This window comes from Lutra lutra, chromosome 17 (assembly GCF_902655055.1).
Source record: "Lutra lutra chromosome 17, mLutLut1.2, whole genome shotgun sequence".
In the NCBI taxonomy this organism is placed as follows: Eukaryota; Metazoa; Chordata; class Mammalia; order Carnivora; family Mustelidae; genus Lutra; species Lutra lutra.
In genome coordinates, this window is record NC_062294.1 from 29,920,105 (window position 1) to 29,947,584 (window position 27,480).

The 27,480-nt window shown below is 36.6% G+C and overlaps 1 protein-coding gene across 6 annotated transcripts in view; it reads left to right on the plus strand.

The window, feature by feature from the left end:
- RPGRIP1L (RPGRIP1 like) overlaps positions 1-27,480 on the plus strand; it is a 94,568-nt gene that overhangs the window by 30,016 nt on the left and 37,072 nt on the right. For 4 of the 6 annotated variants that reach the window (XM_047712431.1, XM_047712432.1, XM_047712436.1 and 1 more), the window contains 10 exons: positions 3,763-3,944; positions 8,869-8,975; positions 9,282-9,332; positions 10,015-10,194; positions 11,162-11,279; positions 15,371-15,823; positions 19,018-19,169; positions 21,802-22,180; positions 25,418-25,608; positions 25,743-25,826. In XM_047712431.1, the coding sequence (XP_047568387.1) occupies positions 3,763-3,944; positions 8,869-8,975; positions 9,282-9,332; positions 10,015-10,194; positions 11,162-11,279; positions 15,371-15,823; positions 19,018-19,169; positions 21,802-22,180; positions 25,418-25,608; positions 25,743-25,826 (1,897 nt within the window). The remainder of the gene's footprint in view (positions 1-3,762; positions 3,945-8,868; positions 8,976-9,281; positions 9,333-10,014; positions 10,195-11,161; positions 11,280-15,370; positions 15,824-19,017; positions 19,170-21,801; positions 22,181-25,417; positions 25,609-25,742; positions 25,827-27,480) is intronic. The other 2 variants (XM_047712433.1, XM_047712434.1) reach the window with 1 other exon arrangement.

The following is a 27,480-nucleotide window of genomic DNA, read 5'->3' on the forward strand; positions in this document are numbered from 1 at the left end:
TACTTATACATTTTCTACTTCCCAATTTGAGGATTTATTGAACATACCTTCTGGGAATAAAAAACATTAAACTTAGCTGGGAATAATGCATAAATGGAATTTTGAGGGAGACATGTTTTTCTCATGTTTACTTTATCACTATGAAACTTTACCTCTCCATATTAGAAGATGATCTGAGAGTGTAAATCTGACTTTGAAGGGTTTTTTTTAATGTTTTATGCTTGAGCTACAGTTTTTTTCCTGTCATATTAAAAACAGACTTCATCATGCTGCTTACACTTGAATTTTGTGTGAGATGTATGGAAGTAAATGTATGTAGTGAGTGTCAAAACATTTTGTGTCCAAAAAAATATTAATGTCACTTAAGCACAAAACCCAGCAAGCACACATGATAGCAAATAGAACTATAACATTCTCTAATACAAATTTTTAATATATAATTTGTTTTCAGAAGCAGAGTTGGAGAAACTTCTACAAAAATCATCGTTGTCCTTATGATTCTTTACAGCTTTTGTGTTGCATGGCACTGTTATTCATCATTGCCAACAACTAGTGCTCATCAAAAACTAAATAAATTTTACTCCCTGTTTGGTTAGTCATAGTGATAGCGTGTTTTTTCAAGGAGAGCATTTGTTTGTTATTCAAAGTTGGCTAGTTTTCAGGGGAAAAATATGATTTGCAGATTACATTCTCATCTTCCTTTTCCAAATGAAATTTTGAATGTGTTTATTACTTGACATATGACATATTAGAGAATCATCTGGTTAGATAAAACCCTCATGTTAGAATTTGGTATGAGCTTGTTTTAATATGCAAGAACATTTTTGATACAATGCCATGAAATAAGTATGAGTTTAAGAAATATTCCATTTAAAGATTCAGAGTAAATTTTTCGCAGTTAAATCTGTGTGGTCAGAGAGAAACTTTATACTACAATATTGTAAAGCCATGTCCCATTTTTTAAGTTATTATAGTTTTAGAGTGGTATAACTGATGAATCCAATAGTCCTTCCACTAGAGTATATATGAATAACCCGGAAAACAGCAAAATGTAGGTTAACCACCCCTTTGGAACCTCCCTCCCCTGCCTAGGACCACCATGCAATTCAGATTTAGTTGATTTGAGATAGGATCCAGACAATCTGTTAGAGGGGATTTTAAAAGGTATTGACTCCCTTGAAGACACTAATCTAATACCTACTTTAAAAAAAGAGTCGGTCTAGTTTTTGAAGATGGTATTAACTGCTTCAAGAATTGGTTTTTACTGTGTAATTAGGAGTCATCCAATAATGGATGGATAACCAGAATTTAATGGAACACTGCTCACCATCCATAGACTCTCTGGGCTCCATTTCTATAAAGTGAACACCCGTCCCCTGCAATCTTCTAGGAACCATGAGAGCTCATGTGATCAAATAGGAGCACTTGGTGCTTCCCAGAAATCAAACTGAGTACATTTGGAGCATCATTGTCCTTCAGTAAGTGAGATGTCCCTATGTAAATACATATTTAATTTCCGTTAGGTCCTAACTAAAGTACCTATGGATCTCTTTGTGGATGACTTAGACCTTATTCTTCCCTCTGTCTCCCATTAGGGTGCCCTTAAACATTAGAATACATGGAATTTCTTCTGTAAGGAAAAAGACCTTAGGGTGGGGATGAATTCTTCAGCTCTTATTTCTGTCTGATCATGTTGTTCAGTGGTGCGTGTGCTCACCCACGACTGCCAGTGGACATGCCAGCGACCACAGGCACCAATGGGCATTCGAGTGTAGAGCGACATTTTCTCACTTCTGCAACAGAATGTAGTAATGAAATGTGCACACGGACCAACTGTGATTCCCCCCTCAGTTGTCACTGTAGGCAATATACGAAAACATTTTCATGAATAAAAGGTTCTCAAAGACTGTTCTCATATGCAGATTTAATCATGTACACAGCCTTTACAAAGAAAATGGAGCCAGATGTGGTTCACCATTTATAGTTACACAGATGGCTCCAAGCATAGAGGAATACAGTAAATTCAAAAGGAATTCCTCATGAAACTCCAGTGGAATGTAATCCTAAATTTAGAAGAAGATAGCAATGGACTAAATTCAGATTGACTTATGCTGATTTACACTAGTATTTTGTGGGTTTGGAAAAACCAGGCTGCTAAATTGTTCTTAATTTAAACACATACAGCTTCTGATGTTTCTGCCAGATTAACTGATGGTGATCTTTTTGCTGGTACTAATGCTATTGGAACACTACTGTTTCTAATTTTTGGCATCTGATATAATGTATAATTGTGCCTATTTCATCATGCTAATTTTTTTTTCCGGGTAGTACATGTTTTTAATAATACAAGACACACACACACACACACACGTTTTGGTTTACATAATTTGACCAGAACAAAAAGCATATTTGTTCTTTATTTTAAAAAGTGAAAATGTAAAGAAATATTCTTTAATATTTAAAGTACATACTTTCATGTAAGTCTAGGTAATTCTACCTCTGATAAAATTGACTTGAAATATTGGTATATAGGTCCATGCATTTCTTGAGATTCCGTTTGTGAAATGAGATGTCATATTTAGAGAAACTTCTAGAATTCCATTTCTTTTAAGTTCATATTATTTTAAATGCAATAAAAACATTCAAAATGTAAAATCGACACACAATTCTTTTCCTTTGAAAGCTATGCCTCCTAGAAAGGTATCTCTTTTGGAATAAAACCTCAAGACTAGCTGGGAGCAACATTAAGGGCAATTTTCAATACCATGTTTTTCTTCCATTTACTGCATCATCAGTACAAAACAAGATTTTATAAAGTTTTTGTTTCATTTGCCAGGTTTAAAATAAGGAGAAGGGTCAAAGCTGCTGATAATTATTCAGTCATATCAGGCCTCACAGATAATAGTTTTCTGCTGAAATAGAAATCAAGATCACTTTTTCCAAAACCTGGCTATCACCTGGGGAAGCTTTGTAAAACTGAATTCCTGGGCCCCAGGACCTTCATTTTTAAATCTCCCTGATTTCAGTGCAGCTGGCCTAGCGCAAGTGTTTAGTTCATCAGCATTCAGCAGCCACTAGCGTAAATGAGTGCTGGGATTTCATCATCAGTAGACTGGAACGCAAGTTTAAACGGCTACGCTTTTACTGGGGAATAACATTTCTGTCTTCGTCCTTCTTACCAGGGTGTTCTCACTGGGTTTCCACACCCGCCGTGTTACAAGTAAAACTTTGTTCTTAGCCTGTTATTGCTGTTGGTGTTTTAGGACAAAAACTACAGTCAGTGCTTCTTCACAACAGAATTACTGTCTTGTCATTCACTGTGCTATTCATTTCATGGCCAGAATTTTGTGAATGTGTTATTAGCACACTCAGTAAGAGTTTCAGATTCTAGAAATGGAGATCAGGTGGCGAGCCCCTTTTCCCTGTATTAAGAGGGTTTGTATGTGGGAGAGAAGAGTTTTATCCGAAGCCGCTGGCTGAGGCTTGGAATTGCGGATTCCTCTGGAGTATGTGCAGTATCTGAATTCCTTTACTAGTCCCACAAAAGCTGCACACTGCCAACTTTTCTGACTGTAGAGCTCTAAATTAAGGCCAGTTCCTTTGCTCATCCCACAACCCTTTCATGTTTCCTAACCGCAGCCTGAGAAAGGCGCCTTGGTTTCAACAGCAGCAGACCAGCATATGTTTACTTAATTCCTAAGACATGATGACAGTGGTCTCTGTGCCACTAAAAGCTTTTCTCTCTCGTATTTTCGGTCGAAGCCGATTTCCAGGCTCTCCTTGCATGTCACGTGTGTTTTGCAGTGCCTTCAGTGCTGCCCACGAAGAGCAATGGAAGTTAAAGGAACAGCAGCTGAAAGTTCAGATCGCTCAACTCGAGACTGCCTTAAAATCTGACCTAACAGACAAAACTGAAATCCTTGACAGATTCAAAACCGAAAGAGGTACATACAAAACGACTACTGACTTATTCATTTCAGACATCTGTCTTATTCCTTGTTATGCACTGACTCAGTCAGCACTGATGAGACACCTACTGTTTTGCCAGGCGCCTTGCTCCATATGGGGAACACAGCTCATATTAACGGCCATCCACTTGCATGAGCTTACCGGTCGCTCCAGATTTCCATTTACTCAGCCTAGCATATGTGCCAAAGGACTCGTTTCTTCATCAGAGATACTTTTATTCAGATTACCTTTCATTTTGTTGTCCTCTTTGTTGCCTTCCTAAATGTCAGTGAAGCCTTTCTGTATACAGCAGTCAACAAGCATTTATTGAGCCTCCAGAATGTGCTAGACACTGTTCAAAGTTCTGGGGGATACATTAATGACTGAAACAAAGGCCTTGCCCTCATGCAACATAAATTCAATAGGGAGAAACTGACAATAATTAAATAAATATGCAACGTGTCAGGTGGCGACAAGTGCAGTGGGAATAAAAACAAAGCGTAAGATGACAGGAGCAGTAGTTACTGGTTTTGATAGGCCGAACAGGGAAGATCTCTGCAATAATGAGAACGTCTAAATCTACTCTGTGACAGTGAACTTAAATACCAGGAAGACTTGTCAAGATGTCCCTGCTAAAATAATAATCATTAATAAGTTTCATATACAAGTCACAGATCTCACCCTTCTCATCTCATGGAAATAAAATAATTATAATTAAAGTAGATGTCTGATTTGCTAGATTATACACACAAGTGCACAACAGGGGAATTGAATTTTTTGTTTCAAACATTGTATCTTGCTTATCCACTACATAAACCAAAGGATGTTATAATAAGATTGCTTCTTTTGAACATTTGCAATTATGTTGCACAAGAGCATTTCAAAGTTTAATGCAGGCTCAGTTAAAAAATCACATATTTAGTAAGTATTCTATATATTGATTTAGATCACAACGCCTTATTTTATTAAGGATAAGAGAGATTTTTTTCCCCCATTTTGACATCTCTGAAATTAGGAGGCATCTTACAAATGATAACATTTTAAAATTATGGTCTGACCTTTTTTTAAGAAGTCTGAAATCAGAACACTTCTCGTAATTGATGTAGTCTTAAATTCAGTGAAACACACATGTGCAGTATTTACTTACCAAGTGATTGAATTTTGGTGAAAAATTATTTATGAATTTTTCTTGGGAATGTTGTGAGTAGAATGAGATAGTGACATGATTTGTAACTGGGTGGGTATTTGATGTCAAGGATATATAGTTCCTGGCTTTCATGTGATACTTAACAGAGCGCTTTTGTTTACCAGCTGCTCAGTAAATCCTTGTTGACTGAAGGAAGCAGAAGCACTCTATATTCTCTCTCTTTTCCAAAGACAAGTGTAAACTGCTCATTCTTAAAGGAAGAGAAATGGAAAAAAAAAAAACTGTCTTATTTCTGTGCTTTCTGTCTTTCCCTAAATATTAAAAGTTCTAAAACTCTTTATACATCTGAATTGGTCTCTGGAAAGAAACTCTTAAGGAGATAGAATCTTGGTGATCTTTTTTTTTTTTTTTAAACTGATCTATTATTGTTGAATTAACTCCAAAGTTTCTTTTAAATGATTAAAACAACAGTTGCTAAGTTATTTTAATCCACCATTAACCCATTCCTCATCTTTTTTTTTTTTTACTAGTTTTTATGTCTTCTTGGTATTTTTTTGAATAATTAAAAATAATTCATGTATAACCATTAAAAAAGTACGGTAAACCAAAAAAAAAAAAAAAAATCTAAAAGTCCCTTAATCACACAACCACAAGATAATCACTATTACTGTTTTTATGTGTGTCCTTCCAGAGTTGTTTCTATATGCATAGGTAGTTTCATAATGTGCTTTTTAATTTACTCTATCATGAAATCATTCCTTGAGTATAAATGTAAATTCACATCATCATCATTTATAATGGCTGTCATAATGTTCCATGTGAGGATGTACCAAAGATTGTTTAACAATCTTCTGTGGATGAATTTTTAAATAGCTTCCACTTTTTAAAGCATCATAAACATCTTTCTACACAAATCTTTGCACATTTATTCATTTGTCTTCATAAGAAAAATTGCTAGAACTGAATCTTTTTAATACAATTGTTGTTTTAGTTATTTTGCTTGACTACCTGAAATTTATAGACCTAATGATTTAGGTGCAGAGGTTTTTTGTGAAAATGTTACAATAGATTATAAGAAAAATATTACAGCCTTGAGCCATTGTTTTCCAGGGAAATACTAAACAACCAAAAAAAAAAAAATTAGAATTATCTATATAAGGAAGTCTTTTAATATTTAGGAAGTTCCTTTTTGTATTGCAGATTTTGAAATTGTTTCATTTTACTTTGAAGTCTCTTCACACATTTACCTTTTCATGTATCAAGTGTTCTTTGCCAGAAGATGTTTCCCTGGGTTCTTAGAGTCATTCATCTAACTGGCAAATTATTTTTAGAGAATACTCACCTCTTTATTCAAGGTACAAATTAGTTTCAGATTGTGTGAATATGTGGGGGAAGGATATGTAAATGCAGTTTGCATTTGCTTAATTCTTAAATTAACTGCATGTGTTTAAAGGCCCTGCTTTTGAAAGTTCCTTTCTATCTTTAGCCGAAATGCATAATTCAGCATAATGCATATGGTTATATTGATCACAGCTGAAGATATTAGCACAAAGGAGCTCTGAAAATTGTTTAGTTGAATTGTTCTCTGCACTCTGCTTATTAATGGTGTGCTTGAAGAACATAATTTTAAAAGAGTAAAATGTTATCTCATTTGAATAAAATGCTGTTTAGCTTAACCTGCTTTTTGTCAAATCATAAGGTAAGGAGGTTATTTTTCATCTTGTCCAGGATGCTTTTATTTTTCATATTATAATTCAGCAAGTCTATCTCTTCTTTGAACTACAGCGTCTCCATGCTTTTAAAAGATTCAGGAGTTCTACCCCCAGTAAACAGTTTGAGAAAGGAAAAATATTGTGGATAATTCTACATAAAATTTAGCAGAGAGAAAGGTACTGGCATTCAGTAATGTCTTCTTCCACTAATAAGTTATTTTCCCACTAATAACACCCTAGTTTCAAAAAGATCAGTGAAACGGGGACATGATTGTGGAAACAGAAACCAGCAAAGGAAGAAACATTTGAATAAGTTTATTTATACCTACTAGCATATCATCCTTAGGACCCTGCTCTGAAATATTGAAAGAATAGAAAAACTAGAGCACAAAACTAGAAATCAAAATACACTCTGTCTGGATGAAGGTGGGGAAGTCATGCCCTTGCAGGCCTGAGAAGGAGATTACATCATTCTCAAGACCTTTGGTTTTACATTTTTCTTACTGTATTTACCTTATTTCTGGTACCTAGCCATTCCTATCTAGATTTTTTAACCTAATCAACATAGAATAAAGCATTTTGCCTTCTTATTCTACTCTGTAACGAAGAGTTGTTTATTTCCTCTATGAATTCATATTTATTATTAATCCTAATTTTTAATTTGAAGACAGGTATTTGACCTTACCTTCCAAAATTTCCAAATACTGTTCACATTTGGAAACTCTCTCATTTAGGTCACTGAGTATTAGCAGTTTATATTCTATACCTTTTAATCTTTCATCGATAAGATAAAAAACATTTATATATTTGATAGTAACATGTCTGGGCATACCTTAGAGTCACTTTCTTTTTTCCTTCTTAGTTTGCCAGGAAATATGTGACATTAAAAATACCCAGATTTAGTCCCTTGCTTCTTAACTGTGTAATTTACAATTTTCACTTACATGTAGCATTTATAGCTTGGGAACACAAAGCATTGTAAAAGTCAGAAATGTATTTTTGTATAAAAGGCATTCAGTGTGCAAATGTATTCATGTAAGGAATACTTGGCAAATGCGTTGGCTTGCTTTTTGTAAGAAATGGAAACAAGAACGTACAACTTGAATTGGGAACTTTTGATAAACACAAGTCTTTGAAAATAGGATGAGATTAGTGGATACACTTTGGATGACATGGTTTAGAGTTAGGCTACAGGGAGCCAAAAAGAATACTTGACCCCCTCAGTGAACTCTGTTGAAGAGTACACTTAAGAACATGAGACTAAAGAATAGATTTGTTAGCTAGCTTTTTTTTTCCTTTTAAGTTAAGCATATGTTTAATGCAGGGAGGAAAAAATTAGTCTCTTTATGTCTTCTGTAGCTCTACCCTATGCTCCTGCTTGTGGGTTCAGGTGAATGAGTGCCTTGGTGAACGTAACCTACCTCTACTCCTTAACGAGAGCTCTGAGTCCATGTCCTACCAATTAATAGCACAAAATCAATGAATAAAGAGCACACATGAATTATTACTGATGTTACCATGCACTGGTTGAGAATCCATTTTTCCTATCTTAACAGATTTGTTTAAAGTGTAGTTGATTAAAATTATCAGTGTAGTTATTACCGGAGAAATTATGTTGTTTTAATAAAAAGACTTTATGCTAAATTTGGAAAAGAAAACTTGAAGTCAATTAAAACACTAAAAGGCAAAAAAAAATTTTTTTGCATGCCTTTCAGGACCATTAATAAGTAAGTAAAAATCATAGATTTAGAAACATATTTTCTTAGGTATTTAGATAGAATGTTCCTTTGAAGTATCAGAGGCCACAATTTCCTTATATTAATACTGTGAACTTAAGTCTTCAGTTTTTGATAAGCAACTGGATCATATGGTAGACACATGATAGTGTTCGCTTGTTCCTCATTCCCTCACTGCCTTTGTCGAGGTGCTAGCACAATTTCCTCTCTGACCAGAGCGATGCTAGTTCAAGCTTGGTGTGTATCAGGAATTAAATTAATTTTAAACGTGTTCTTACGCCTCAGGCTCTCTTCCCTTTCTAATTGTGTCAACTTTATTTTTAAGACCAAAATGAGAAACTCAGTCAAGAAAACAGAGAACTACAGTTACAGTATCTGGAACAAAAACAACAACTTGATGACCTTAAACACCGCCTAAAGTTTTACAACCAGGTGAACTGTTTTCTTATTTAGGAAATAAACATCAAATTTTTATTTCAATATTTTATGCTTGGAGGAAACTATACTACAAAGCAAAAGAGTACAAGTGTATTACTTAGTTTCTTAATTCATGGTTGTTAGACAGCTTACATTTCAGAGGGAAGATTCTGAAGAGTTGGAATGTCTCTTATACTTAGTTTCTTAGTTCATGGTATCAGGCAACTTGTGCTCCATGAGGATAATCTGCATAGTTGGAATGTCTCTTGTACTTTCCATTAATATCTCATTGTGAGCTTTTACTTACTCTCTCTTTTGCAGGAGAGTGATATGAATGCTGATGAATTGAGTGAAGCTCTCCTGCTTATAAAGGTAACTTTCTGAAATTCACCATGAATTTCATGTCTACATATAACTGTTTCAGCATAATGATGACCCTTGTCTGTAACCCTTATACTTGGAGAATGAATTATTCAGGAAAGTGGTCAGGTGACATTTAGTTACAGCATATACATATTTCATAATGACATCAAAATTACATTAAAATAGACCTCAAAAACTCTTATTTAAAGCACTTTCTCCAACTGTAACAAACATTTCACTTTTACACACCTCACTATAAAACTAATCAATAATTTTCTGTCCTAAGAGGCCTTGGTACACCCTATTATCTTAAATAAAATATTGAATTCTAAATGTTACCAGAAGATATTTTTCAGTTCTAGGATAATCTGTTATGTATAAGACAACACGAGAAAATACATTTCTTTCCCTTTAGATCAACAGTGTAGCTTTTAATCAGTTGAAGAAATGGAAATAAATGTACATGATTCTTCTTTATGTCATGAAGTAATAAACTGTTTTAAGAATTCTCTGTAATTTTTCCAGATGTCTATCTAAATACATTTTCTGTATCAGGATAGTTTTATTCCTGATGGAAAATGGAAATATATCTGTTTTCAATTAATGATTGTTCCTTGCTCTATCTGTATTAATTCACATGATTACATTTTAGAAACTCTTATTTCAGTAATAAAACATGTTTTTATTTTAGGCTCAAAAATCACAAAAAAACGGAGACCTTTCCTTTTTAGAGAAAGTAGACAATAAAATTAACAAAGATCTAGAACGCTCCATGAAAGAGCTACAAGCAACTCATGCAGAAACAGTGCAAGAACTTGAAAAGACACGAAACATGCTAATTATGCAACATAAAATTAATAAAGATTATCAGGTAATGTGCTGCACAAGATGGGAGAATAGGCTTCCTATGATATTCTACTGATGATTACTTTTCAGAGCAGTATTACGTATTATCATCTGTTATCATCTCTTATCATGTATTACCACATGTCTGGAATTTGGCCTCGTAACTAGGTGCTTAGAGTAAATAGTTTAAAAACAAATAATTTTTTTTAAAGCCCCTGGTTTTTAGAGCAGAAATAGCAGCCACGAATTCGCCTGTGCTGGTATTAGCACGTTCTGCAAATGCATTGTAGCTATCCTACCACAACCACATGTTATCTTAGCCTTTAACAAACAGGAAAGTCACCTCTGTGAGAAGGAATCTGGGGTCTTGTTTTGTTTTGTTTTTTGTTGTTGTTGTTGTTTTTGGTTTTTTTTTTGGCTGGGTACAGTATACTGTACATGACAAGGTAGGGCTCCCCAAGCCCCTCCCCTTCTTCAGGGGGTCTGGGATGGAAATAGTGGAGGTTGGGAGATTCTCAGTGTTTTGGGGGGTAAGTTAGGGCAGGGATTCCCCAGCAGCTGAGGGCCTCTCTCTTCCTCTTGCTCTGGCTGGGCTGGTGGTTCAGGGAGCTCTTACTCCTTGGAGGCCATGTGGACCATAAGGTCCACCACCCGGTTGCTGTAGCCAAATTCATTGTCATACCAGGAAATGAGTTTGACAAAGTGGTCATTGAGAGCAATGCCAGCCCCAGCATCGAAGGTAGAGGAGTGGGTGTCACTGTTGAAGTCACAGGAGACAACCTGGTCCTCAGTGTATAGGAATCTGGGGTCTTGTTAATTTTGTTTCTGATTTATGAACATTGTCAAGCATAATTTTCTAAACTGTACAGAAAACCACGGTTTACAGCTCCTGATATCCCCAAGATCTAGGAAATGCTTGACTCAGAGTTGCTTTAAAAAATGAAAATGGAACTAATCCTAAGTATTGAAACTTGTTATCTCTTGTTTTTTAGATGGAAGTTGAAGCAGTGACCCAGAAGATGGAAAATTTGCAGCAAGATTATGAACTCAAAGTGGAACAATATGTTCATCTTCTTGATAGCAGAGCTGCACGCATTCAGAAACTAGAAGGTACAATTCCTTGTCCACAGTACCTAGATGAATGGATTTTACAATAGTTGAAAATGTCATCTAAATTCACACTCACAATTTCCTTTCACTCTGTTTTTTTCTAATTCATAGCTATAATGAGAATTTACCAGAAAGGTTGCTTTTATCTGATTCTTTTTTACTTAAGAATTTTTAGTAATTTTCTATTGCTTTCCAGATTCAGTGTTGCAGGCAAAATTTCAGAGTACTTTATGGAGTACCGCAGAACTAACTTCACCACCCCATTCCTCATTTCTCTTCTAAGCAAGCTATGTATCTCATCCAAACAAGTCTGCTTGCTCTTTTGCAGATTCTCCTTTCTCGGTCCTGCCACTGTACCTTTCCTCCACCTTTATATCCAACATATACCCTTTTTACCCTGCTTTGAGTTCTAACCAAATGCAATGCACGCCTCTGCCAGGAAGCTGGCTCCATTTACTCCTAGCCCTTCCTCTACTTGAAATGTCCTTGCAGTGTTGTTTCCAGACTTGAGTAAGTATGAAAATCACATGAGGAACTTGTTTCAAATGTAGCTTCCTGGGCCCTACCCCTAGAGATCAGGGGATCCGTGGTTCTATAGATTTAGAAATAACTCCCAAGTGATTCAGATGCAGTTGCAAGACTATACTTTGTAAAACACTACCTCAGTACTTCGCATTTTTCCTCTTATGTACTCAAAAATTATGTGTGGGGGTTATATAAGTGTTCTTTACTGTTCGAGTTTTGCATATTCCCTGTGACTGCGACATAAATTCTATGAGGCTGAGTACTTAGTCTCTCTTTCATGTCCTCTGGCATACAATGTTTAATTCAAATGATTGATGCCAGCAGTAATTTCACACTCTTGAAAATTGCTGAGGATCCCAAAGGCCTCTTGCTTATATGGGTTCTACTTATCATATTAAGAATTGAAAGAGAAATTTTGAAAATATTTATTTTATGTCATGCTAAAATAATAATAAACCCATTACATGTTAACATAAATTTCAGTATTTATTTTTTAAAAGCTGTATTTTCCATACAGAAAAATAGTGAGAAGAGTGACATTGTTTTAAACTGTTTAACATTTTTTTAATTGTTTGACATTTTTGCAAACTTTTTGGTGTGCCCCTTAATAGAAAACAGCTGGGTTTTTAAACCTGCTTTCTGCATTCAATCTGTTATGCTATCACACATTATGTAGTCTGGGGAACTCCATTAAACACTTGTGAGAGCATAAGAATGAAAAAGACAAGTGACATGTCGGGATTATTTTAAAAATAGTTTTGACCTCACAAACCTTCAGAGCAGTTTCAGGGATCCTCAGGGTTCCCAAAGCACACTTTAAGAACCACTGCTCTAAGTAGAAGGGCTCGGTAAATATTTTTATCTGCCTGAACAGGGTTTTCCAAAAGTCAAAGAGCAGTATATACCTTTTATTTCAAGTAGTACTCAAAAATTTGCTTACTAGAATTTTCCTGAATAACAAGGAGGTCACATAGTTTAGGATTTTCATTCCTTTTAGTCTTATTAAATCTTCACCAATAAATTTCATCTGTCCCCTAAATTTATTTATTCATTCCTTAGACATGCTCAGGCTCTTAATGCATCCTAAGCAATGTGCTAGGGAGGGAGAATCCAAATAGAAAAAAAAAAAAAAAAAGCTCAGGTACCACCCTCAAGGAACTCATAAGATGGAGCACATAGGATAAGGGCACCTGGGTGGCTCAGTTGGTTAAGGGTCTGACTTTGGCTTGGGCCATGATCTCATTGGGTCCTGGGATCTCCCTGCTCTGACGAATCGCCCTGCGTTGTTGCATCTGCCACCCTGGCCCAGGCTCCACACATAGTGAGGATTCTGCTTCTCTTCCCTCTCGCTCATGCTCTCACTGTCTGTCTGTCTGTCTCTCTCTCTCTCTCAAATAAGTAAATAAAGTATTTTTTTTAAAACAAAGAGAGATCACATAAATAGTCATACTTGACCATGAAGAATGTGAAGCTAGGAAAATGCAGGTGATACCAAGGAAACATGGAGGAGAGAAGACCTATTTAAACCTGAAGATTCAGGGAAGACTCCGCTAAGTAAGTTTGGAATCTTAAAAAATGACAGAATTCACCATTAAGTAAAAACAATGAAAGGCATTCCAGACAGTAGAGGATTCATGTTAAATGCCCTAACTGTGAAGCAGGGCCTTTCATTTGCCAAACTGCATGCAGATCCATCTAATTGGAAGGCAGCAATGCTCACCACTATACCACCAATGCTGATCCGTCTAATTGGAACTCGTAGTTAATAAAGGGGGAGAATCTCTCCAGTTAAGGCTGGGATGAGCCAGTTCATGAAGGCCCTGTTTGCCACCTTGAAGAGTTTGACACTTGATAACCTAGAATACCACTAAGCAGTTTTTAAGGTAGGCAATAATACACTCAGAACTACAGTTTGGAGATTATGCTATCATTATTAGAAAAAATAAGATATGAAGGAAGAAAGCACTTTGGGTTCCATGATAATCTGGGTAATAAACACTGGGAATGTAGGTAAAGTAGCATTAGTGGACAGAGAATGGACAGGGACAAACTTGGAAAGACTTAAGAGACAGTGTTGAATTGTAGTGACCCTGTGGATGTGGTGATAGTTAAGAGAAAGAGAAACTAGACCGATTCTGTGGCAACAGGTGTAAGCAACTGGATGAATGCTAACACCAGCACTTGAGATGTTGAGTACAGAAATACCTGGAAGAGAATACTCTACATTGGCTGTATGCTATTTTGGATATGTTGAGTTTGATGTGGCTAGGGGATATCTAGATAGAGAGCCCAGCAAGCCATGAGATATATGGATCTGGAGTTCAGAAAATAAATCTGAAATAAAAATAGAAAAAAGAGAGGGGTGCCAGGGTGGCTCAGTGGGTTAAAGCCTCCACCTTCAGCTCAGTTCACAATCCTGGAGTCCTGGGATTGAGCCCTGCATCGGGCTCTCTGCTCAGCAGGGAGACTGCTTCCTCCTCTCTCTGCCTGCCTCTCTGCCTACTTGTGATCTCTGTCAAATAAATAAAATCTTTAAAAAAAAAAAAGAAGAAAAAGAAAAAGGAAAGTCTTCGCATATTGATAGTAGCAGAAATTATAAAAGATGGAGGTTGCCTATAAGAATATATAGACTAACAAGAGGATAAAAATAGGGCCCCCAGCAAACTATGAGAAAAAGAGAAAACCCTTTAAAAAAATAGAAAAAAGAAAAAACAAGAGAGGTAGAAGAAAAAGAAAGTAGGATAGCAGTTCATAAAAGGGAAAGTGACCATCAATGTCAAGGAAGCAAAGAAATCAATGATACAAGAACCAAAGTCTATTCCATCTAGCAATTGATTTGTTATCTATCGGTAACCTTTTCTGGAGCAGTTTCATGAGGAAAGTAAGGCAGATATTCTTTGCAGGAGCTTGGAGAATGTCTGTTGATGATGAACTGTACACACAAGCATCTGTTACTTTTTCCAGAAATTTGGATGTAACACGGGGATGACGTGTTATCTAAAAAAGACATATCTTTTTAAAACACAGATTTATGGAAGTACAGTTAGCATACTTTAAACTGCACATGTTTGAGGCATACAGCTTGGTGAATTTGGGCCCATGGCTACACTGTGAAACCATCACCACAATCAAGGCAATAAACATACCCATCATCCCAAAAGTAGAAAAGGAGAAGCTTTAGGAATCTGAAGAGAAAGAGCCAGTGGGAAAAGAAACTGACTTTAAAGGAGAGAATATAATAAAGCAGAAACAGCAGAATAGGGAGAATCCAAATATTTACTTCAGCTCTTCGTTCAAAAACCTTTCTTTCTTTTTTCTTTTTCCTTTCTCCTGGTACAGACTGTATTATAACTTGAGTTGTAAGTTTCTTGTTAATAACCAGTGTCAAAACAAAGGATGAATTTTTGTAGACTACAATATTACCCACAGAAAAACCATGTAGTCATAGAATTTAAGATTGAGACTCTTCACCAAAGCAATTAGACTTCATACCACTTCAAAAGCCAGTTTGTATCTTCATATGTCAATATTTAAAAAACATCTAAACTGTGTGTCTTCTCTTGCAGCCCAATTAAAGGATATTGCCTATGGCACCAAGCAGTATAAATTTAAACCAGAAATCACACCAGATGACTCCATTGATGAATTTGATGAAACTCTTCACTTAGAACGAGGCGAAAACCTATTTGAAATCCATATCAACAAAGTAACCTTTTCTTCTGAAGTTTTACAGGCGTCTGGAGATAAAGAGCCTGTCACTTTCTGTACCTATGCTTTCTATGATTTTGAACTACAGACAACTCCCATTGTGCAAGGCCTTCACCCAGAATACAACTTCACTTCTCAATATCTCGTTCATGTTAATGACTTATTTTTACAATATATTCAGAAGAATACTATCACTCTTGAGGTCCACCAAGCTTACAGCACAGATTATGAAACAATTGCGGCAGGCCAGTTGAGATTCCATGAAATCCTAGAAAAAAGTGGTCGAATATTTTGCACAGCAAGTTTGGTTGGTAAGTACAATCTTATAAGCTTTGGACATTTGAATCGCTAATCTGGTTTATATATTAATATGGTGTTCGACATTACTGCCTTCTCTAGGGATTCAAGATGCCTTGAGGGTAGGACAGTGTCCTCTAATTGATCTGCCCACAGTTGGTTAGACTATCCTAAATGTCATGGGTGATGTCAGTGCAATGGCTATTAATTTTTTAGAAGTTTATAAGTGCAAATATTTATTTACCATATTAATACCCTTTTTTTGATTAAGCATTAACTGTAGTACATTCATCAAATTTTTTTTTAAGATTTTATTTATTTATTTGTCAGAGAGCACAAGCAGGCAGAGAGGCAGACAGAGGCAGAGAGAGAAGCAGGCTCCCTGCTGGACAAGGAACCCAATGTGGGACTCGATCCCAGGACGCTAGGATCATGACCTGAGCTGAAGGCAGCAGCTTAACCCACTGAGCCACCCAGGCGTCCCATCAAATATTTTTTTAAGAGCTGATGTTATCACTGTTAGTAGGCGTTGGAAATACAGTGCTAAGTAAGCCGGACAGAGCCCCAGCCATCATGTAGCTTACCTTCTAGAGGGGAAGACAGTCCATAAAACAAATATATATCTCATCAAATGAAGAAAAATGAATAGGCTAACGAGAAATATGGAAGGTTGCTAATTCAGATAAGAACTTCTCTGGTGATTGACATTGATAAAGACCTGAGTAAAGATCCATGACCGGATCCAGGGGAAGAATGTTTCATGCAGAGGTAACAGCAAGTACCAAGTGGAGGGACAAACATGACATGTTGGAGGAACAGCAAGAAGGCCAGTGGCTAAAGCAGAAAAGTGATTAAAGCAATAGAAGAACGACTAAGCAAAGTCAGTCAGAGAAAGGCAAATACCATATGATTTCACTCATATGTGGAATTTAAGAAACAAAACAAACGAGCAAAGGGAGAGAAGGGAGGGGATGGCAAACCAAGAAACAGACTCTTAACTCTAGACAACAAACTGCTGGTTACCATAAGGGAGGTGGGTGAGGGATGGGGAAATAGGTGACAGGGATTAAGGAGGCCACTTGTCTGTCGTGATGAGCCCTGGGTGATGTATGGAAGTATTGAATCACTAAATTGTTCCTGAAACTACTATTACACTGTATGTTAACTAACTGGAATTTGAATGAAAACTTTTAAAGAAAAGAAAGTACACTTTAAAAAATATAAACAACAACAAAACAAAACAAAAAACAGTGGAAGGACTGGATCATGCTCTAGAGACTTGTAGGTCATGGTGAGGCAAATGGATTTTTTTCTCTCTGAGTGATGAAAGTCATTGGAGTTTTGAGGAGGGAAGTGATGGGATCACACATATGTCTTAGAAGAACAACCCTGAGTGCTGGGGGAAGAATAGTCTGTTGAGGCCAAGAGGGAAAATTAGGATCATTATCAGGCTATTACATTAATCTAGAAAGATGATGGTGGTGGCTTGGAGTAAGATGGTAGTGAGAAGAGTGATAAGAAGTGGTTATTTTCAGTTTATGTTTGATTAACTTTAAGACTTGCTTATCAATTGAATAGAGAGTAATGAAGGAAATGGAGGAGACAAGAATTTCTAGCATGCACAACAAGGAGAATCGTGAACCCATTTATTGAAATAGGCCTGGGAAAGGAACAAATCTGGGGAAGAAAATCAAGAATTTTGTTTGAACAAGTTAAGACTGGCTGCCTGTTGGATAGCCAAGTGGAGATGGCATGTGGTCAGTGAATACACTAGCCCTAGGCCCAAGGTCAGGGATAAACACATGAAAAGGGGAGTCATTACCATATGGAATATATTTTAAGCCTTCGGCCTAGATAATATCACGTAGAGAGTGAATGTACACAAAGCAGAGAATGTGGCCAAGGACTGGAAAACCGCACAACTTAGAGTTCATGAAGAAGAAGAGACACCAGCAAAGGAAACTAAAGTGATTTGAAAGGCAAGCCAAGAGCATATAGTATCCTAGAGGACAAGTAAAGAAACCATTTCAAGAAGAAAAGAGGGTGACTTAGCTTCTCGGGAGGGATTTTATTTTATTGATTGATTGATGACGGGGATAATATATTTACATGACTCAAATCAAAAGGTATAAAAGTTTATACTTTAAAATCTCTCTCTTCTATTCCTCCCCCAGCTACCCTGGAACCTCTCACCAAAGGCTGCAAATTCTTCCAAAGAAATCTTAAGCATATACAAGAAAATATCTATATGTATATGTATATGCATTAATATTCTTGTTCTAGGACTTTTTTAAAAAATTGTATCAGATTTGAATCATGTTTGCATGTTGATGAGAATGATCCATCAGTGAGAAAGAAATTGATGAACTAGAAGAGAATGGGGAAATAGTTTTAATAATATATGTTCAGGAAAGCTTACATATAGAATATCTTCTATTCAACAAATATTGAGTACCCATTGTATACTAGTCCCTCGGGTAGGAATCTATCAATGGAAACCACAGTCCTTGCCCTCAAGAAATTTATAGTGTGGATGGAGAAATACACTGGTGAACAGAGAGTTATATGAAAGGAATCAGTGTCCTAATGAGAGAACATTTTCCTCCCCTCTTTGAAGGAAGCAGAGAGCCCTTAAATCCCCCAAGAGCTGTAGAGGAAATCTTCACAGAGGAAGAGACATGAAGAGCTGCTCGACTTGGAAAGAAGAGTGAGGGTATATAGGGCGAACCTCATGCACGCATGAATTACATCCAGCATATATTTGGCGTAGCTATAGCATTTGTCCCTGTACTTGTGGCCTGGTGGAGAAGTGGGAAGGTGCCAAAGACGTCTTGAAAGTCGAATCATAATGTGGAATTTCATATTTATAATTTTGAGATTTCATATTGCATCTGTCAGTCTACATTGAATACAACTTGTTAAAAACAAGCTACTGTAGCATCAACAAGAATCTGTGCAGTATTTAATACAGTGTTTAGTTTTTTCTTTATATTTTAGAAGGATTGCAATAGCATAAGTTGGAATATCTCAAACATAATCTGACATAGCTCTTTCTTTAATAATACTAACATACAATGAAACTCATACTTACAGAGGTAACTGGATTTTCTTCAGCTCTGTTCTTTGCCAATCACACATCATTTGTGCAAGTCATATATTATTTTACTCAGTATAAAATTTTAACAGTGAGTTATGCATTTGTTTGTAGGAACTAAAGGAGACATCCCAAATTTTGGCACAGTGGAATACTGGTTCAGATTACGGATTCCCATGGATCAAGCAATTCGACTTTATCGAGAACGAGCAAAGGCTTTGGGATATATAACATCAAATTATAAGGGGCCAGAGCAAATGCAATGGGTGAGCTGGTTGGACTTTAAGACATTTTTATGATACAGAAATTTTATAATATGTCTTTTTATGTTATGCTTTAAACCAAAATCATTTTCTTTCACAGCCATCAAGTGACTCTTTTTAACTTTTTATTTTGAAAGAATTATAGATTTACAGGAAGTACAAGAACTGTACAGAGAAGTTCTATGTACCCTTCACCCAGCTTCTCCCAATTGTAACGTCTTACATAACTGCAATACATTATCAAAACCAGGAAACTGACGTTGGTACAATACCTTTAACTAGATTACAGACCTTATTCGTATTTTATCAGTTTTTACATGCACTCGTGTGTGTGTGTGTGTGTGTGTGTGTCCTATGCAGTTTTACCACCTGTATATATTCATGTAACTGCCACCACAAGAAAGACCCAGAGTTGTTCCATCACCACAAAGGAACTCCTTGCGCTACCCAGGGCACTTTTGAAAAATTGCAGTATCCTGAGCTGCAAGTTTAAACACAATTCCTCAGAGCAGCATTGCCCAAGCTGTGTTTCATGTAGTCGTAATAGCCATACTTCCAAAAGAATTCCATGATCCAGTGAATGCAGAAAGCACTAAAGCGAGCCCAGTGAAATAGGGTCCTTGACTCATCACGTATAACAAGAATCCCAAGAGGAAAGCTTAAAATATGCACTTGAATTGAGTAACAAAGGGATAAAATAGAGTTGAAACATATTGGAATGTCTGCTCAAGTCATAATTATCTTTTTTCGTTTGGACCCCTGTCACTCCCAGTTCGTGGGGCTGGCCCTGCCAGAGGCCAGATTTATGCCCAGTGGTCCTGTCCACTGCCACTCTCTACTCATATTATGACTACTGATTCGGGAGTGTCCACCTGACCCCAGTTAAGCCAATTGGATTCTGTTTTCAAGAGAAAGCAAGATTTTCCCTGCTTGGAACATGTGAAATTGGGAGCTGTAGGGCAGCCATCTTCTACCATGTTAACCAGCAAAGGAAAGAAAATGGGTCTGGAGAGAAAGAATAATGAGCAAGCATACAGAGAAAAACGGGCACTAGATCGAGTGTAAATTCTGGCAGTTTTCCAGTCCTCTTACCTTCCTAAGGCCCACCTGCATTTCTGCTATACAATTCTATGAACTAACCATATGGACTAACATTAAAGTCTCTTTTTGTTGTGTTTGCTAGGTGGAATTAGTTTCCATAATTTTCAATTAAAGAACCAGGACTAATATAACATTAATTCCCAAATTTACAAAAGAATGACACCTGTTTCCCAGAGATCATCTTTCTGGAGTAGTATTCTTCAGAACATACATTGGGAAATGCTGTAATGGAAAAGAGAATTAAAAATAGACCAGGTTAGGGTGCCTGGGTGGCTCAGTTGGTTAAGCGACTACCTTGGGCTCCCAACTCTGTGGGGAGTCTCCTTCTCCCTCTGACTTTCTCCCCTCTCATGCTCTCTCTCTCAAATAAATAAAATCTTTAAAAAAATTAGACCAGGTTATTTATTTAGTTTTGTAGTTTCATTGTTTTTAGACTCCCATTTTCTGGCTCGGGTGAGTCATTTATTTGAATTCCAGCTTTTGTGGGTAGATTTGAAGTGAGAAACAGAGGAGGTACTTCTTAAATCATTGCACTCAGAGTTCTGTAGCTGAATACAAACCAGCCCTGGGATAGCAGTACTGGGCTCCCCTTCTCCGGTTTCTCCTCACCGCACCATCAGATGTCTCTGCTGAGGCCATGATGAGTTCGGTTCTATTTTGCCTTCTCCAGTAAACTTGCTGGAGTCAGAGGTTCCAGATTCAGAAAAGCAGTTGAAGAGGAGCCCCTTTGTGGAAAGTAGAGAATGGTCCAACACTAAACTAAACAAGGCCCTGGAACACTAACATTTCTTTGTCCCAAGTCATCAGCTGTGGTGGGCTTCACAATTAGTGCAATTGTTTGTTAAAATACTTACGCACTGGCTCCCTGAACAATAGTTTCATAAGGGGCCATGGAGTATCTTCCAGCTCTGCCTAATCATTCCTTTGATGCATCTTTCTTCTGAAATGTCCTCCCAATCCTAACTTTTTATGCCCTCCGGTGTTTATCTCTGACCATGGTCTCCTGTTCTCATAGCAGTTGAACTTCAGTATGCTGGCTAATCTCGACTCAAATATCTGCTTTCCCAAACACCATTGGTTGAAAAGGAGGACCAGCCCAAATATAATGAAATAATCTCTCTGGGTGGGCTCCATCAAATTCACTGGATTCTTACGTAAGAGTGAGATAGGATTACAATAGCTGGAGTGCTTGAAGAATCAGCTCTTAATAAAATTGTGACCTAGAGGACATTTGTCTTTGGACCCATCTATTCACATTACTCATTAGTTATTAAATAGAATTTGACAATAACAATTCTTGGTTTTAACAACAGTTTCTACATGTAAGCTCAGTCATCTATCTTAAGATCACCTGTTCATGTTCTAGGGAATACTAGTTTTGACTAAGAATCTGGTTTTTACTGAGAAATTCACTATGAAGTGTAAATATCCAGCTTTTTGTTCATTCACCAGATTATTTTGTTTGGGATTTGACAGCTGCTATTTATCTTTTCAGTGTGTTATTACTGTAATATAACTATGTATTTTTTTCCAGTCAAGTCAGCCAGCACCCAAAACTTCTCAGCCCAGTTCTGCTGATCCCACAGATGGCAACTTAAATGAACTTCATGTTACAGTCAGATGTTGCAGCCACTTGAAGTCCCAAGCAAACCACCTTCAGCCACACCCATATGTTGTGTACAAGTTTTTTGATTTTGCAGACCACGATACAGCCATCATTCCCAGTAGCAATGATCCACAGTTTGATGATCACATGTGTTTCCCAGTGCCGATGAATATGGATTTGGATCGGTACCTTAAGTCAGAGTCTCTGAGTTTTTATGTGTTTGATGATAGTGATACTCAAGAGAATATATATATAGGAAAAGTCAATGTGCCTCTGATTTCATTGGCACATGACAGATGTATCTCAGGTAAGTGTATTTCTTGAATCTATGAAGTTGTAAAAACAAACCTAAATTATACTTCAATTGTGGATATGACTAACCTTTCTAATGTTCTTAGATAATCTTAAGTGTTGGGCCTACAGTTTTTTCCCTGGTTATTTTCTTAGTAGTTCTACAGATTAGGATATGTGTCTTACCAGCCTAAAATTAATGCTAACAACTCCATCAAGATATAGAAAGTCTGCCCCAATATAATTCCATTTCCTCTCCTCTCCTTTGTGCTATTATTGTCATATCTATATAAAAATGCCTATATATGTTATAAACCCAATAATACAGTGTTATAATTATTGCAGTCTGTAACTTTTTATCTTTTAAGGAAGTCAGGAGAAAGGAGAAAATCTATAATTATAGGAGACTCTCACATTAACTTATGTGTTTACCATTTCTGGTATTCCTTCCCCCTCCCTCCATCCTCCCTCCCTTCATTTCTGGTAGTCTTTATTTCTTCCTATGGATTTGAGTTACTGTCTGGTGTTATGTCCATACTCCAATATAACTCCATTGCCCCTCTCGCCTTTGTGCTATTATTATCATAAACATTTTATCTTCATGTAAGTTCAACAACATAATTTTACTATTATTGTTTTATGCGGTTGTCTTTTAAATGAGTTAAGAAATGACAACATATTTAGACTGTGCTTCATAATTACCTGTGTGATTACTTTTATCAATCTCTGTTCTTTGTGTTGATTTGAGTTAACATCTGGTATCACTTCCTTACAACCTAAAGAACTTCCTTTAATATGTATTATAACTCAGGTCTGCTGGTAGTGAATTCTCTCAATTATTATCTAAGAATGTCTATTTTGCTTTTATTTTTTGAAGGATAGTCTTACTGGGAATAATATTCTTAGTCATCAGTTATTTTTTTCATTTGCACTTTGGGTGTATCAGATGACTAATTTCTGGCCGGCATTGTTTCTAATGAGAAATCAGATGGTAATATTATTATGGTTCCCCTGTACTTGATATAACCTTCAAGATTTTCTTTTTAGTGTGTGTATGTGTGTATGTATGGCTTTAAACAGACTATGATGTGTATGATGTGGATCCCACTGTGCTTATCCTACTTGGAATTTGTTGAGCTTCTTTATGGACAGGGTGCTGTTATGTACCAAATTTGGAGCATTTTCTGCTGTTATTTCTTCAATTTTTTTTCTGCCCTTTCTTCCCTCTTAGACTCCCAATTACATGTACATTTGTGTTTAATGGTATCCCACAGTTCTCTGAAGCACTATTCATTTTTCTTCATTTTTTTTTTCTGCATATTGGATCATCTCTATTGGTCAGTATTCAAGATCACTGATTTTTTTTTCTTCTGCCATCTCAAATCTCGTATTGAGACCCTCTACTGATTTTTTTCATTTTAGTAATTATAATTTCAACTCCAGAATTTTTTAAAATTCTTTTTTATAAAATTTCTCTCTTTATCATGTTCTTTTTTATAAATCATTGTCATCACATTTTCCTTTAATTCTTTAAATATCATTTTAATTTTTGAACGTATTTATAATAGCTGTTCTGAGGTTTTTGTCTGCTAAGTGTAACGTTGAGGCACTCCCACAAGGTGTCAATTGACGACCTTTTTCCTATGTATACGGCATACACTCCTGCTTTTCCACAAGCACCATGATTTTTTTGTTGTTGTTTAAAACTGGACATTTAGGATACTATATTATAGCAGCTCTAGATTTCAGCTGTCCCCTACTCCTCAGGGTGGTTCTCTTATTGTCTTTGCTTGGTGACTTGCCTGAACTAATTCTGTATCTTCCTCTCACTGTTCCCACTGATGTCTCTGCTAAGTTTTTATTTATTTAATTTTAAGCTTGAGTCAGCATTGTTTAGTGGTCATTGATTGGTAAAAGATTGTACTTCAATACCTTGAGCTGGTAGGCTTCCCCACTTTTTCTGTGGATTAGTGTATGTGTTGGGTAATGGGTTTTCAAAGTTCAGGCAGTCTACAGTTCTCCTGTTCAGCCCGGGAAGTAGTTTATTAGAGTCTGTTCTGACTCTTACTATTGTTACTGAGTTTCTGTAGATTCTTATCAATAAATGTTCTCAATTCGTTGTACACCTGTGTTCAATTTCCAGAGCACTTAAATGATAGGGGCTTTTTTTTCATCATTTTGTCCAGATTTATCATGTTCTTCTTTTTGTAGAAAGGATTTACTGAGCTCTTCACTCAACCATTCTAGAAGTCCCACCTGTGCCTGTAATAAAAGTTATCACCTCCTTATATTCCATCTATATTCTTTTGTTCTAAAGTCTAGAGTTGTTTTTTCTTTCCCAGCCAGCCATTAAAAAATGTATCAAACACTTGAGGACCAAGTAAAGGATACTACTCCTAAACAAGAGCTATACTTAATACAGGTTTGTTTTTTTCTAGTCTGGAATTTTTCATACTGAAAAATTCAGTGCAGGGCCACCTGGGTGGCTCAGTTGGTTAAGCATCTCTTTTGACTCAGGTCGTGATCCCAGAGTCCTGGGATCAAGCCCTGCATTGGGCTCCCTCACCCCACTCATGCTTGCTGTGTCTGTCTGTCTCTCTCTCTCTCAAATAAATAAATAAAATCTTAAAAAAAAATTTAGTGCAATGACTAAAATTTGTGACTCTTTATTACAGTTACAGCTAGGTGATACTTTTTATTACCATTTTGGACAGTTTATTTTCTGGACACTTTTTTGTTGTGCTACCATTAATTTGGAGTAATTTAACAAATCCCAGTAAAATATATTTAAAATCTTGATAAAATTACATGGTAATATGAAGACTTCCTTACATATATAAATTATTTGAAATTGTGCACTTTTAATATATTTTTCTATAGAGACAAGTCTTTTGTGAGAATATTTAAGGCAAAAGGAGGTTGATACTTAGCTATAACCCAGATAATGTCTTAGAGGAAGGCTAAGAATTCTGAATAATCTCTGAATTTAATTTCAGTGAATTAAAATATTTATAAGTTAATTTTCTCACCTTGGAATCAGAATTGTCATCACTGAGGCCTTAATTTCTGAAAGCAGTCTGCTTCAGAGATGAACCTATCATAGATTATTTTGTCTTTATTCTCTAAGCCATTTGAGGTGCGAGTAAAAGCTAAAGTTATTTTTAAAGCTGTGGGTAGTTCTCTTTGTTCTTTCATCCTTATGGTAATAAAACTTCACTCTAGCATTAATTAAAATTATTTTATAACTTGACAGGAATATTTGAGTTAACAGATCATAAAAAGCATCCTGCAGGAACCATCCATGTTATATTGAAATGGAAATTTGCTTACCTTCCACCAAGTGGATCTATAACAACTAAAGACTTGGGAAATTTTATACGCAAAGAAGAGTCAGAAGTTGTCCAAAGAGTACCTTCAACATCCTCTGTTAGCCCATTAGTTGTTGTGAGTAACACTGACTTTGAATTTCCTATAGAACTTAAGAAATAGTATTTAAAAAAGAAAGAAAGAAAAAATAGCTGAAGTCTTATCTAAGTATATGTTTATCATACTCAGTTTGACATATTGATTTATCTTAGGCACCAACACCTAAACCAAGACAGCGTTTAACACCTGTAGATAAGAAAGTGTCTTTTGTGGATATCACACCACAGCAGAGTTCTGTAAGTAGTAAACACTGAAAATACTGATTTTTTTCGTCTCATACCAAGTATTTTGAATAAACGATGTAGACGTAGTAGACTCTACCTGATTTCAAAGGAAACAAGTGAATAAAATACTTTTTCCTTTAAATGTTAGCTTCGCAATTTGGCACGGTGTATATATGTTAACTCTTCCTACTCTTTGATCTAAACCTTCCTTTGACTCCATTTGTAACTCCAGCTACAGCCCTAATCATCTGCCTCTATTTTCGGTGGGGGAGGGGGGACAGTACAGGGAGAAACCTCTTCAGAAAGTCTTAATTCTGTTGCCCTTTCTTCACACCGTTTCTTGAACTCAGTCTAATCAAAATTCATCCTCATTAAAACCATTCTTGCTAAGGTCGCAATGACTTTGACTTTGCCATGTCCAGTAGTCAATCCTCAGTCCCCATCTTTATCTCCCAGTAACATTCGACACAGTGGAATACTTGCTCCCTCTTCACTGGGCGTCTGGGACACCATGCCTTTCCAGTTTCTCTCCAGCTTTACCAGTGATTCTTCTCCCTGTCCTAGACCAAATCTCTCAATGTAGAGGTGCCTCAGCAGTTTCACTGCAGACCTACACCTCATCTCACTCTGTATTTCCATTCAGAGGTCTTCGCCAGTCTCATAGTTTTAAACAACTAGAGGTGGTCACTCTCATATTTATAATCTTCGGTCTTGATCTCACTGTCAAATTCCAGATTTATTTTCTCCCTGCCTATTTCATATGCACTGGATGTGTAATAGGAATCTAGACTTAACATGTTAAAAACCAAATGTGACTTCTCAGCCCTCTTCCAAAATGTTTCTTCCATTGTTTCCCATTCTCCATAAATGACTAACAATTCATCCAGCTGCATAATCAGTGCATTTTAAAGGCTTCCCTTTGTCATTCTCTTTTTCACATCCTGCTTCCAGTTGTTTTTTTTTAAAGATTTTATTCATTTATATGACAAACAGAAATCACAAGTAGGCAGAGAGGCAGGCAGAGAGAGAGGAAGGGAAGCAGACTCCCCGCTGAACAGAGAGCCAGACGCGGGACTCGATCCCAGAACCCCGGGATCATGACCTGGGCCAAAGGCAGAGGCTTAACCCACCGAGCCACCCAGGCGCCCCTCCTGCTTCCAGTTTATCCACAAAATCTGTCAGCTATACTTTCAAAACATATCCCGTATTCACATCATCTCCACTGTCACCACTCAAGTCACCATCATCTCTTTTGGACTTTAAAAAAAAAACATTTTCTTTGTAATTGAGGTGTAACTCCTAAATAGTTAAAGGACACAAAACTCAAGTACCCAGCTCAATGAATTTTTACCTATGTACACACCTGTGTAAACACCACCCAAATCAAAATATTTTTTCTCGAGTCCCTGGGTGGCTTAATCCATTAAGTGTCTGCCTTCAGCTCAGGTCATGATCTCATTTCTGGGATTGAGCCCCACGTAGGGCTCCCAGCTCAGTGGGGAGGCTGTTTCCCCTCTTCCACTGCCCCTCCACCCCACTTGTGCTCTCTCCCTCCCTCTGTCTCTGCCATGCTCTTTCTCTCAAATAAAATCTTTAAAAAATAAAAGCACTTATTCTTCTCAGAGCTTAAGATAATACCTGGCATATACAGTGCATTTAGTATAGA